Raw genomic sequence first — 13532 nt, forward strand, 5'->3', positions numbered from 1 at the left:
TGCCCCTACTTTATATAGTGAGAGATATTTTCAGTTTTTATTGCTGCTAAATGATAAGTTTATGATGTTAGGAATCTCAGTGGTCCTCATTTAGGAATCTTATTAATTTATTACTTAACAAAATCTCTGTTAAAGTTTCTTTGAGAAACATACCACTTGCATGAATGAAATCCATGTTATAGATCAAGAGTCAGCAAGCTCTTTCTGTAAAGAGCCAGGGAGTAAATATGGTAGATCTTGTAGACCAAACAGTCTCTGGAGCAATTACTTAATTCTGATGTAGTGTGAAGGCAAGCCATGGAGGATATGCAAATGAATGGACATGGCTGTGTTCCAGTCAGATTTTCCAGATTTGGCCCACAGTTTGCTGATTGCTGTTATAGATGCACAAATTATAGATGTTATGAAAATTTTCAACCATATGTAAAGACTGTAGTTTATTAACCTACCATATACCCAATACCCACCATATATAATTATCAACATTTTGCCAGAATGTTGTACTACAGTGTTAAGAATTTAGAGAAAAGAGTAGATAGGTAAGCTCCCAATTATGCTTACAAAATATCTATTGCTTATTTAGTTACAATTCCATCATTTTTTTTTATCCCTGATTTGCTTGTGTTTTGTTTCTTAATAAATACATATATACATTTATCTATACATATATCAATATTTATATACATGTAATATATACATTTATTTGAATAAATACTCATGCCATATCTGAAATTATTAAAGCGTTTAGTGCTCTGAGTATCTTAAGTCAAATCTCAGCTAACTTTTCATACATAAATTATGTTTTGTTTTGTTTTGTTTTGTTTTGGCTGCGTTGGGCCTTCATTGTTGCATGTGGGCTTTCTCTAGTTGTGGCGAGCGGGGGCTGCTCTTTGTTGTGGTGTGCAGTCTTCTCATTGCAGTGGCTTCTCTTGTTGTGAAGCACAGGCTCTAGGCACTCGGGCTTCAGTAATTGTGGCACGCAGGCTCAGTAGCTGTGGCTCACGGGCTCTAGAGCACAGGCTCAAGAGCTGTGGCACATGGGCTTAGTTACTCTGCGGCATGTGGGATCTACCCGGACCAGGGATCGAACCCGTGTCCTCTGCATTGGCAGGCGGATTCTTAACCACTGAGCCACCAGGGAAGCCCATAAATTATGTTTTTATGATAATCTTTACTGGAAGTATCAAATCTTCATTGGAGATAGATGCATAGATACATATAGATACATACATGCATCCGTACATAAACATGTCCTTTATGAAGCCAAGAAGGTACTGAATATTTGCCTTATAAAAGTTTATAGGACCTGAATGAAACTAGTAAGTTATGAAAATTGATAGGCATGATTTATTCAGAAAAAGATCTTCCTAGTGCTAATTCTAGAAAATGTGAACGTAAATGTCCCTACCCAGGAATCATCTTTTCCCATTCTCTTTGATTTCTTACTTTTTCTTTCATTCTTTGGAACAAAATTCATTTTCCTTCCTGTGACATGACTTTTATGGGTATTTAAAACATGAACTTGTCAAAAGTTATGGGGCTATCAAGAGAAAAAGTAAGATTGATCATCCTAGAAAGAAATATTTCTTGTGAATTTTTGTCATAAAATAAATAATCAAATATATACAAACCTGCATGGAAAAAGTTAAATAAATCATATTTTTCTCCCAAGCACAATGATTTATAGAATATTTTTTCTTTTTTAGAGTCATCTGTCTGCCTTTCTGCCTACGTTACATTTTAACATACTTATTCTAACTTAAAACTACCCTATTGTGAAAATCATGTGAAAGGTGTCATGTAAATGAATCTTAAAAAGATAATTCTTGTTTTGACTCTCCCAATTTAATTTTTATTCTGTTTTATACTCTGAGCAATGGAAAGCCCATGTCAGAACTATTTGTCTTCTAAGTGATAACATATCAAGGCTACTCCTTAATTATTGATCCACATATGGGCTGATGGCCCCACATGGAGAGAAACTATCCAGCCTCTCCTTCCCTCCCCTTTTTTTTTTTTTTTGCACCTGTCTTTTTAGCAGTATAAGTGAAGAACTAGTTCTGTAACCTGGATTGCCCAGCTGGGGGTGGCTGGCATTTCAGCCATCTAGACGCTAAATTCATCTACCTCTGAGTGCCAGGTCAGGCAGTGATGGATGAGGTTGTCATACCTGGTTAAAGAAATCCATTTTGATTGCATTCTAAAGCTTGGTTACCATCTTGGGACTTCCTGCCCTAGATCCTCAAGTCACAGAGCCATATTTATTTATTTATTTGGCTGCACTGGGTCTTAGTTGCAGCACAGGGATCTTCGTTGTGGCATGCAGGATCTTTTTTTAGTTGCGGCATGTGGGATCTTAGTTCCCTGACCAGGGATTGAACCCAGGCCCCCCGCATTGGGAGCGCAGAGTCTTAACAACCAGACGACTAGGGAAGTCCCCAGAGTCGCATTTTTAATCCTCTGAATTCTCCCCTGCCATCCTATGAAATTTTCTTGGTAATTGTGATGTCTTGTTCCTTCTGTTCATCACCTGTTTCTCTTTGCAGGCCTGGAGATCTAAGTACTCACATCCAGCTCTTGAGTCCTCTCTCCCTTACTTCTCTCTCTCTCTCCCTCCCTCTCTCTCTCTCTCTCTCTCTCTCTCTCTCTCTCTCTCTCTCTCTCTCTCTCTCCCTTATATAGTTTGTTTCTATTCAGATTTTGTGTTGCTTTTCCAAGAGAACTACCATTTTCCAGAATTAGGTTTCTACCTGGTGCCAGGGTGCCCTGTTTCTATGGGTGACACGTGGTCTCCTGTGCTTTTCTTACTCGCTGAGTTGTCCGAACTTGCACCATGATGAGGAAAAGGCTTGATGAAACTCATTGAGGTGAAAGTTTCACTTCTATCTTGTAAATAACTTTAAACTGCCAAACAATGATTTCAGCTACATTTTGAAGCTTACTCTTGGTTGCTTCCCTTAGCCTTCTCATCATCCTGCTTTTCAAATGAGCTCCTGGGTTATTCTGCCTCTTTTATATTATTGACATAACTTGGAGCAAATGATTTGACAGAGATTTCATCTGTTAAGCTAAAAATGGAAACTAATAACGCAGAGTGTTTCCTAATGAGAATAGAGAAAATAGACCTACTTTAATATACATTTGGGAAAAGTTAAAATTAGTTACTGTTACTTTACTTTTTATATCTTGCCACCCACATTCCAGAAGTTGACGTTGAGCAAATAATTTATGTGCCTGATATTTTCCACAATCTGTAGATATTCAGACATGTAATTTTCTCCACTCATTCTAACTAAGATTTTGTTTTTGCAAACCTCCAAGGTTCTCCCAGCAGAGATGTGGGGCCTTCCTTGGGTCTGAAGAAGTCAAGCTCTTTAGAGAGTCTGCAGACAGCAGTCGCTGAGGTGACTTTGAATGGGGACATTCCTTTCCATCGCCCGCGGCCGCGGATAATCCGAGGAAGGGGATGCAATGAAAGCTTCAGAGCTGCCATTGACAAGTCCTATGATAAACCTGTGGCAGATGATGACGATGAAGGCATGGAGACATGTAAGTTTACAATGTCTGAAAGAGTGGCCATGCCAGGCATCTCTATAGAGCAGCAGTTCTTAAAGTGTGCTCCAGGGAACCCTAGGGGTTCCCGGCATCCCTTCAAAGGGATCTAAGAGATCTAAATTATTTTCATAATAATAAGAAGATGTTGTTTACCTTTTTTACTCTTATTCTCTCACAAGTGTACCGTTGGGTTTTCTAGAGGCAACATGTCATGTGATATTGCAATAGACTGAATGCAGAGAAGATAGAAGAATCTTTTCAGCTAGATATTAAAGAGATTTGCCATTGTTCTCAATAATTGTTTTTGGAAAATACAGTGGTTTTTTTTGTAAAAACCATAATTTCTGTTAACATGAAATCTATAATTTTTTATAAAGTAATTTGTATTTTTTAACTTTCTCAGTTTTAGTTTAATAAATATTGATAGACATAACCCACATAAAATTTTGAGTCCTTAATGAATTTTAGGAGTATAAAGGTATCCTGAGACCAAAATATTTGAAAACCACTGCTGTATAGTATGTCTTTAATAGATCTCAAATGAGTACATGTAACCATCTGTGATTTTGATAACATATTTTTGTTTTGTTTTTATGAATTCCTCTTGCTTTCCTTGAACTGAGCTAGCAAGACATATTTGTGTATGTGTATTTCCAAATTGCCAAATATTTTAAACCAAGATTATTGAAAGTCAAAGGTTACCATGAATGAGCAATGTGTTTTCCATAGTATATTGAGAAAAAAGTAACATTTATAAATACGTACAAACGTATGCTTCAGGGAGTTGTCACTGTAGTTAAATATTTATGGTATAAAAATAGCCATTCAATTTAAACATAAGGAAGAAACTCAGTAGTGTATTTACTTAGAAGAGAAAGGACTAGAGTCCTAATAGAAAAAATTGTTGATTAACTTATATTGTTCGTATCTACTAAACCACATTTTAGTTTTCTAACTTCAAAGTGACTCTACCCATCTAACCATTGTAAGAAAAGCTAGAGGGGGGAAAAAAAGAGAAGAAAAGCTGGAGACACCACTGCCCAAGGTTAAAGCAGAGATCATTTAGGTGGATTGTAAACAGTTACAATTTAACTTTTGGGTGAACCACTTTGATCACACGTACCTAAGGAAGACTGTGCTGGGGAAGGAGAGTTTGAAATGAAAATCACATTCTGAGGAGATTTAAAGCAAAATTATATAATCTTTGCCTATCAGATATAATGTGTTTCGGAAGATGAATATTTCTGCCATAATGTAACACACAAAGCAAAGCTTAGGAGAGGATCACTGCTTTCTCCCCCCAGATTTCTCAGTCTAAATCTGGACAGTTGTTCACTCCATGCAGCCAGTGATTTCAAATATATGCAGCTCATTGCTCCCAGATGAAGAACATATTTCCTAGTTTTGCTGCCAGTCCTGGTCTCCAAGATCCTGAGTCATATGAGCTTTCGACCCTCTTGGGTTTTTCCTGGAGTATCAGTGGTTCCTTGCCAGCCTTACCAGTATTACTTGTGCTGCCTTTCTAGGGTGGGGACCCTGTATCACTTAGAGATCTTGCCTCTGTCCCGGGTGCATATTTAATAAGACATACAGTGCTTTGGCACCTCCATATTTGTTTTTGTAAGCACAAATTATGCTGCTGAGTTTTCTTGTTCTGGTTAAAATGTTATTTAAATTCCCTCATAAATGCACTTTTCTCACATATATCACTTATTTGAAATATGCAACAGGGGATGGAATAGCTATCAGTACCAGGCATGTTCTTAATTCTGTGGCCTCCAGAGCTTTCCACTGGTGTGAACATCTAAATTTGTCCCTCTATAAACTTAGTTTCCTTTTTTAATTGGAAAGAACAGATTTAAGTATTTTATTTGAAAACTTTTGTATTCAACTATCATCAAGACAAAACCAAGTAAATCGACACACTACGATTTGTGAAGGGCAGGGAAAGTTCTGGACAAGAGCTGAGAGAGACACTGTGACAACGTGCACCTGCGACCACAAAGTGCTGGGTTTTCCCAAAGTCCTGACTTTAGGATGTATTTTTCCAGACCAGTCTGGTGAACTTTGGATATGGCCAGAGAAAGGCAACTCTTCTACATTTCAAATGTTTGCAGTGCAGGTTGTCAAAACTGTGTGAGTAGGGTGACGTGAGCCTGGGGTCCAGATGACTTACATCCCATCCACGTTCTTCTCACCCATCTGGGATTTGGGTCAAGTTGCTCAACATCCTTGAGCTTTAATTCCCTCACTTGTAAAACGGAAGCTTTGGACGCCCAGGTCATTGATGCTCAGATTGTGTGTGGCGGCGGCCAGTGAAGAGTGGAGCCTCGGTGGTCTCAGGGAGTTGGGAAGCACATGGGCACCTGAGTGGGTGGGCTCTGTCAAAGTCACCAGCCCCCCCGCACCCCGCTGTCGCCTCAACAATCATGTGTTATTTATTGATTTACTTGCATTTTTTGACGGGGGTGCCGTGCGGCTCGTGGGATCTTACCCAGGGATCAAACCCGAGCCCCCTGCAGTGAAAGTGCCAAGTCCTAACCACTGGACCACCAGGGAATTCCCAGTCCTGGGTTTGTTTTGTTTTGTTTTGTTTTGTTTTTGTGGTACGCGGGCCTCTCACTGTTGTGGCCTCTCCCGTTGCAGAGCACAAGCTCCGGACACGCAGGCTCAGCGGCCATGGCTCACGGGCCCAGCCGCTCCGCGGCAAGTGGAATCTTCCCGGACCGGGGCACGAACCCGTGTCTCCTGCATCGGCAGGCGGACTCCCAACCACTGCGCCACTGGGGAGGCCCTAGTCCTGGGTTTTTAAAATCACTTTTCATACATTGTAGTTCTTTGTCAATTTTAAGTTTAAAAAAAAGGAAGTTCGCAGTTTTCCAGAAAAAGTTTGAAAAGCTCTGGTTTAGATGGTTCCATTTCTGAGGTCCTTTCCAGTTTTAACTTTCCATGACTCTGTTTCCCCCTTCACTTACTGACCTCCGTCCTGCCTGCCTGCTTCTCTCATTGTCTGTAAAGTCCACGAAGAAAGACACCACCGTGTCTTATTCCTGCGTAACCAGGCTCAGAGCTCGGCAAAGCATTGGACTCAGTGACTGTTTGTGACATCAGTAAATGGACTCCTGCTTGACTAGCCCCACTGTTTGTGAGAGACACACACCCAGACACAGCAAGCCTCAGGCTGTGGCGCTCGGGGCAGCAGTGACATTTCACTCCTCCTGCTTGTGTCCCACGCTGGACCTGCATGTCTGAGACCTCCAGTGCCTCAGCAAACTGTTTGTTTTTCTTTAAAAAAAAAAAAAAATCTCTCAAGGCTGGTGTTACTGCTGGTGGTCATGAGACTGTCACCTTTACGTATGACTAGGTACAGGTGTGAGAAGGAAGCCCTGCTTGCCTAGCTCCTCCTCTAGTTCCCTAAACACCATCCTTTTCCGAGTCAGGCTGTGGATTCTCACGGTGTGATCCACACACTCTCTTCCACTGTGTGCATTTGCGTTTCTGCTTATGCTCTTCATCCTCTGCTTGTGCTTCTCCCTTGGGCATCCTTGCCTGTGCCTCCCTCACCTGTGCGGCCTCGCCCGGCATCCTTGCCATATGGGAGCTGTCTCTGGCCACATGTCTAGGCCCTGCCGTCCTCGTGCTCTGTGGGACACTCCGTACAAGAAAGGGCCTTGTACAAGGGCCTTTCTTTTACAGAGGTGGAACTCCGGGCACTCAGTTACGGCCGCCGTTAAATTAAAGATGCCGAGTCACTGTTGAGCGGTGCTCTGTAAGAGGACCCTGTCTGGGCAGACAGTCTTTGTTAGATGGCTGTCCTGTGAGGATGCAGTCTGCGCACCCTAGAAACATGGGGGCGGCATTACCTGTACCACCCAGCTGCCTGTTTCTGTCCTGTGCAGCCCTTTCCCACTTTACAGGAAAGGCGCTTAGGCAGAGGCCTGGTTGAATGCTGTTGTCAGTCGGCTCGAGGTCCTCCCGGGTGACTCTCTTTTACGGCTCGGAACAGGCTTGCCTCTTCTCAGCAGCATCAAAATTGTGGCATGCACACAACAATGGGGGCCAGGAGACTGGTGCGGGATCCATGTGGTATCTGGTATCTGTCATCTCCTGTAACACTTACGTGCTTCCTGTGGAGATGGCAGAAGCCAGTGTTTTTGTCTCTCATTTAATCCATCTGGCCTCTCCACATTGTGTGTGTCTGTCTGGATCAAGATGGAGCTTTGTATTCTGGGACCCATTATGTCCGAGGTCCTACCTGTGTTTGACAGGTCAGGGCATCTACAATCTGCTCCCTCTTCTATGCAAATCACACTCCCCGCCTGGCTCCCAGCAAGGAGCTCCTCCATCCCCCATAATAAATCAGTTTCCGTTGGAACCGAGAACATGGATGCTATATAACATTGCTTTGTTTTATTTTTGAAAATATAGAGTCCCATTTTTTTTTCTCTATTAAAAGTTGCCAAATTGTCAGCCTTCCTATCAATTCAGTAACAGCTTTTTGTCCAGGTCAAGGAGGTGAAACACAACAAAACCGAAGACTATGCTATTAATTGTACTTCTCAATGTTAAGATCTATCCAGTTTACAATTTTAAATGTGAGAACTGTATGCCTTGAAAACATAGAGCCAGATTGCTTTTGAGTAGCTTGCCTACTTTCTTATAGTACTCTTAACAGATCAGAAAAAAAGCACTGCTCTAAAATTTACATAACTTAGGTTAGCAGTGTGAGATTAGAAGACACTGAATTTATGTCAGTAAATCAGCTAATCTGAAAGCTTCCAGGAGAATTTTTGTTTATTTTATTAGCTTCAAATAGGATATTGCATGAATATCTCAGACTTTCTACTCTCAGCATCCTCCACATTTCTAGCCACCTTTTGTCATTACATTTTGAGCAAAAAAAATGCAAACTAGGTTGTTATCTTAAGACACCCCATTAGATTACTGTTAATCTGTAGTGGAAGAATTCAGTATAGGGGTTTCAAAGTCGAAGTACTTTGTAAAAGATTTCCCATTTGATTAATCTATCTTAATGGCTAATTGGGTGTTGATCTATAAAAAATATTTGTTCTGAAGGGCTGGGAATAAGAATAACCTGTCTTATCCTCTTATGCCAATTTGTATACTTAAGTATCACTTGCAGTTTAAGAAAAGGAGCTTTGATTTTAGGAAATTTCTGAATGCAGTAGAGGTGTAAGCATGTGAAGTAGCTGACGCTATCTATTCCTTACATTTCTTTTTCTAAGTGAAAAGTAAGTTAAGCTAAAAGTATGATGAAAAGTCACATCTGAAGTGTTTGAATTATAGAATCCTCATTTTAAGCATTTTTTTAATAAGGAAAAAGTATGTAAACAGATGACCAAGATCGTACTTAGGAACAAAATCATAGAATGCATGCCTTCTGATTTGTAGTCCTGTGAGTTTTCTAGAATATTAAACAAATTTCTGAGTGGGATAAGCCATTACACTGAAACTACTATAGAGTATGAATGAGTTGTAGTACCTAAAATCTGATATTTAAGCTCTAAGTTCCTGAGGGGCTGTGGGTGGTTCAACCCAGTGGATAAACTGACACTTGAGAAGCAGTGTGGTTAATGGTTAAGGGCCGTTGTAGTGCACAGGTTACCATGGCACCAAACCGTGGGGGACCCACTCAGCCCATGTGGAAGTTGAGTGGGGTGGGAGTAGGCTTCCCAGAAGAGGTATTGTTTTAGGTGAGTATTATTGCTTGAGTGGTCTTCAGTGGGTGCGTAGGAAACATAGGGAGCCGGGACCACCCCTGGACCGCCATCATCCTGTTAAGGTTCATGTATGCACTGCGGGTGAGGGCATGGTGAGGAGTGAGGTTTAAGACGTAGTCAGAGAACCGATCACAGACAGCCTCGTTTAAATCATTTTTGTTCATACTAAGGACCTTAAAGAGCACTTGAAGAATTTCAAGTAAAGGAATACGCTAGTTAGGGCTGTATGGGATGGCTTATTGGGGATGGGATGGTAAGTAGCAGTGTTGGCGGCAAGACTGGTTCTGTGATCATAATGCAAGACTCCAGGTGAATCACGATGCTTGGCAAAGCCAGAGGAAAGGGAGGGACTGCGTTTACATGCTTAGCATCTCACATGTAAAGATGGATGATGATGTCGTGATTTTTCTCATTAGTACCTCCAGGCCCAGAAACTTAGAATCATCATCTCACTGTGTAATCACTCCATTACCGAGGTTTCTTATTTTTTCCCCCATGAAATCTCCTAATTTCTCTCCTTCTGTCCAATCTAGCCCCAATCCTCATTTTTTAATATCTGAAGTTACTATTAGGATCTCCTAACTGGTCCGACTGTCTCTACATTGGCTGAGTAAGCTCCGGGATCACACCGTCTTCACAGTCCTTCAAGCTCCCGTGTGCATTCTCTCCCAGACCATGCACTGTCTGTGAGGCTTATCTTCTCACTGCCCTGACTGTCCCCTACCCTCTTGTGTACGTTGGACTACTATCATATTCCTTCTTCAAGACACTTGTTCCCAAACAATCTAGTTTTCCTTTGATTTTCTAAAGCCCCAACTGGGTATGGACGCTCCCCAATTTACAATGGTTCCGCTTAGGATTTTTGGACTTTACGGTGGTTCGAAAGTGATGTGCATTCAGTGGAAACCGTACATCTAACTTTGAACTTGGATCTTTTCCTGGGCAGGAGATATGCAGATCCTCTGTGGAGATGCTGGGCACTGGCAGCAGCCGCAGCTCCCAGTCAGCCACGTGATCACAAGTGGAAACAACCGATACGCTGACAACTGTTCTGGTTTCCACTTTCAGCACTGTATTCACGAAATTACATGAGACATTCAACACTTTATTATAACCTAGACTCTGTGTTAGATGACTAGGCTAATGTCAGTGTTCTGAGCACATTTAAGGTAGGCGAAGCTAAGCTATGATGTTCGGCAGGTTAGATGTATTCAGTGTATTTTTGACTTACGGTATTTTCAGTTTATGTTGGGTTTAACAGGCCGTAACCCCATCGTAACTCAAGAAAAATCTGTATATAGATGTATCTGAGACTTTTTAATATAAAATATTTTTTTAACATTAAGAAATTTTGTGGATCTCGCAGTTTGGATTGTAGGGCATGGGAGTTGAGAGCACTGGCTTTTAGGGGACAGTTGTTTTGATTTCTCGGTAAATAGCAAAACAGAGCACTGCTCTCCATTCACTGTTTCATCACATTTGCACATTTTTATGTTGTTATTTATTTTTGTTTTTGTTTTTTCACTTAAAAGAGTCAGAGCAGTGGCCTGGACACTCTTTCCTTGACACCGTAATTTTTTTGTATATTGTTAAAATATACATTTGACACCACTTCAGTCCTTGATAAAAATAAAATTCTTAGTGGCAATTCCAACAGCAGCGTTATGAGTGCTACCATTTTCATTGTGTAGCCAGTCCATTGGGTCTGTTGAAAGGAAAGCGTTCAGCTTCTTTATACATTGTCCCCTGTGCACAGGAAACAGTGTCTGTTGTGGACCATCATTTGTATGTGAAAATCAATTATACACTGAAAGCAAATTTGCAAGCGTTCGGAAAATGGAGGGTGTGATCCTCATTGTATTTGTTCTGCAGCATTCTCCTGGGCAGGGGGGATAGTGGAGGTGGCATTCTACCAAGATCTTCAGGAACATTTTGCCTGTTTGTTTGGAGGGATGCATTAAAGAAAACTTTAGACTGTGAAGTAGAAGTAAAGAATGGTTTTTGATAATAAGTCTTAAACTCTTTGGAAGTGTGGTTTTATTGTTTTTGTCTCTCAACTCCTTACCCGAATGTAAACTAAGAGGTTGGCTTTTTTTTTTTTTAATGAAATAAATCTACTTTTAGAAGAGTGGGTTTTAGGAATCATCTATTTGAACGTTCCTCCAGTTGCTGAAAACCCTTCTCTAAACCTGCTGATAAACGTCACCCACTTCCTTCATGGTTTTTTCTCCTTTCACCGTCACGTTCTCTGTTCTTCATGATATCAGTTGTTACTCCCACACCACATTTTAGTATAAAAGCTTCTTCATTCTTCTTGCCAGCTTTGTGTGTGCATGTGTTTTTTTTTAAATGTTCTGAAAAAGCTAAGTTTTTCCATTGCCAAAAGCTCATCATTCTAATGTTAAAAGTCAGGGTCCAGGAAATCAGATCCTATTACTCAGTACCATCTGTGTCACTAGCTGTTCATTTCTTACGTCTTTTCTTCCTTCTCCAAAGTCAAATGTTCAACTAAACTAAGAAACAAAAATAATATGTGTATACATATATAAAAATATATATGTATATCTATTTATTTTATTTATAATAAAATGTTCTCAAATCCTGTGCAGGATTTGCAGTGCCTGGGGAGTTCAGTCCTCATTTATTTTTAGTACATTGTATCTTACCTAACATTAGGCAATAGACGTTGGTAGTGGTCAGTGGATTTGCTAAGTCTAGTGAAATTTTCCAATTACTAATGTCTCACTTTTCAACTCACTCATTTTAAATTTTAAGCTGATAGATTCTGAAGACTGCGTAATCCTGTGTCCAGTTATTACATTTAATCCTTTGTCTTCCAAAGTAAATTGGAAATTACTCAAGAATATGTGCTCCTATTATTAGATCTTTCTAATTCCTAGAGTAGTTCTTTCTAAACAGGGAACAGTGAAGGATGGTTTTCATATGATGGGCTCTTTGTCAGTCCACTCAACAAATATTTAATAACACTTCTTTGAGCTATGCCCTCGGAGAAGAGTACTTGCTCACTGGCAAATAAGAAGTAATGCTGTCGTTTTCATTTTGTATTTCTCTGTTTTGTGTTTCTCTGGATGTTTGTACCAATTCATTTGACGCTAGTAACAAGTCTGAATAAATAATTCTAGTAAAATTGTCAAAGCTGCCTAGAGTGACATTAGCCGCTAAATCTTACACTTGTGTACTGTGTACTGTGGTTATTCCACAGCTGCTCTAAAGTTTGATTTATATCATGTACCTATTAGGATGCTTTCCGCTGCATTTAGTAGAAAACCCAGCTCAGACCAGCTCAAACCATGAGGAAATACATTGTCCTACATAACTGGTTCTAGAGTTGGGTAGCTTCCAGGATTATTGATTCCACAGCCTAACGGTGTTATCAAAGCCCCGCCATCCTTCTGACCCTTCTGCCACACTGTCCACAAGTCAGCTTAACCCGAGCGTAACCGCAGGGCTCAGAGGACTCGTGCTTTCCTGATCACGTCCAACTGAAGGGAGTGAGCCATCTCCCCACGCATGGAATACGTCCATTCGGGGTGATGGGGCCATTCTTGGACTAATAACATTGGACTAATAAATCAACAGGGGCAGGGGCCCATAGGTTGGTATAAATTTAGTAATGAATTCACCCCTTGAAGCTGGGTTGCATTCCTGAACACAATCAGAGTTCATTAGGAAGAAGAAACGGAGAAGTGGATTTGGGATAAGCAAGCAATGGAGATCATTACAGTCCCAACAGTAGTATTGCTTCTCAATGGAAAAAAAAAGACCATGTGGCTTAGAGTCAACTGTTGACAATGAAATGTGTGTGATGACGAGATCGAAGTGTTTATTTATGGCAGAAGCTACAGAACTTCGAGGTTCAGTTGACGCCTAAGGTCATTTTCTCCATAATCATTACCACGTATGTGCTCAGTCTTTTCCAAACTTCTTGGTGACCCAGTCCTAACGTGATATCTTGCAGAACTGAGTAGCTGAATTTGTCGCATGGACTAGCATTTTAATTGAGCTGTATTTGCATATGTTGAAAACATGGTAATTAGGTATGTCTTAATTATAGAATGTGCTGCCTGAAAGAAAAATAAGCAGCTTCACGTTATACCTTCTTTAAAAAGAGAAACTTGAAAGTATCTGTTTTTATAGGTAATCACACGAGAAAGTAGCTGATAATGCAGTGCACAGAGCAGAAATGTTAGTCAAAAATAGAGATTTCCATTTGTT

General features: G+C 40.6%; 1 protein-coding gene across 21 annotated transcripts in view; it reads left to right on the forward strand.

Annotated features, from left to right (window-relative positions):
- Positions 1–13532, forward strand: part of PARD3 (par-3 family cell polarity regulator) — a 676268-nt gene that overhangs the window by 410401 nt on the left and 252335 nt on the right. For all 21 annotated transcript variants that reach the window (XM_033852393.2, XM_073801602.1, XM_033852392.2 and 18 more), the window contains one exon: positions 3322–3549. In XM_033852393.2, coding sequence (XP_033708284.1) covers positions 3322–3549 — 228 coding nt within the window. The remainder of the gene's footprint in view (positions 1–3321; positions 3550–13532) is intronic.

This window comes from Tursiops truncatus, chromosome 2 (assembly GCF_011762595.2).
Source record: "Tursiops truncatus isolate mTurTru1 chromosome 2, mTurTru1.mat.Y, whole genome shotgun sequence".
NCBI lineage: Eukaryota > Metazoa > Chordata > Mammalia > Artiodactyla > Delphinidae > Tursiops > Tursiops truncatus.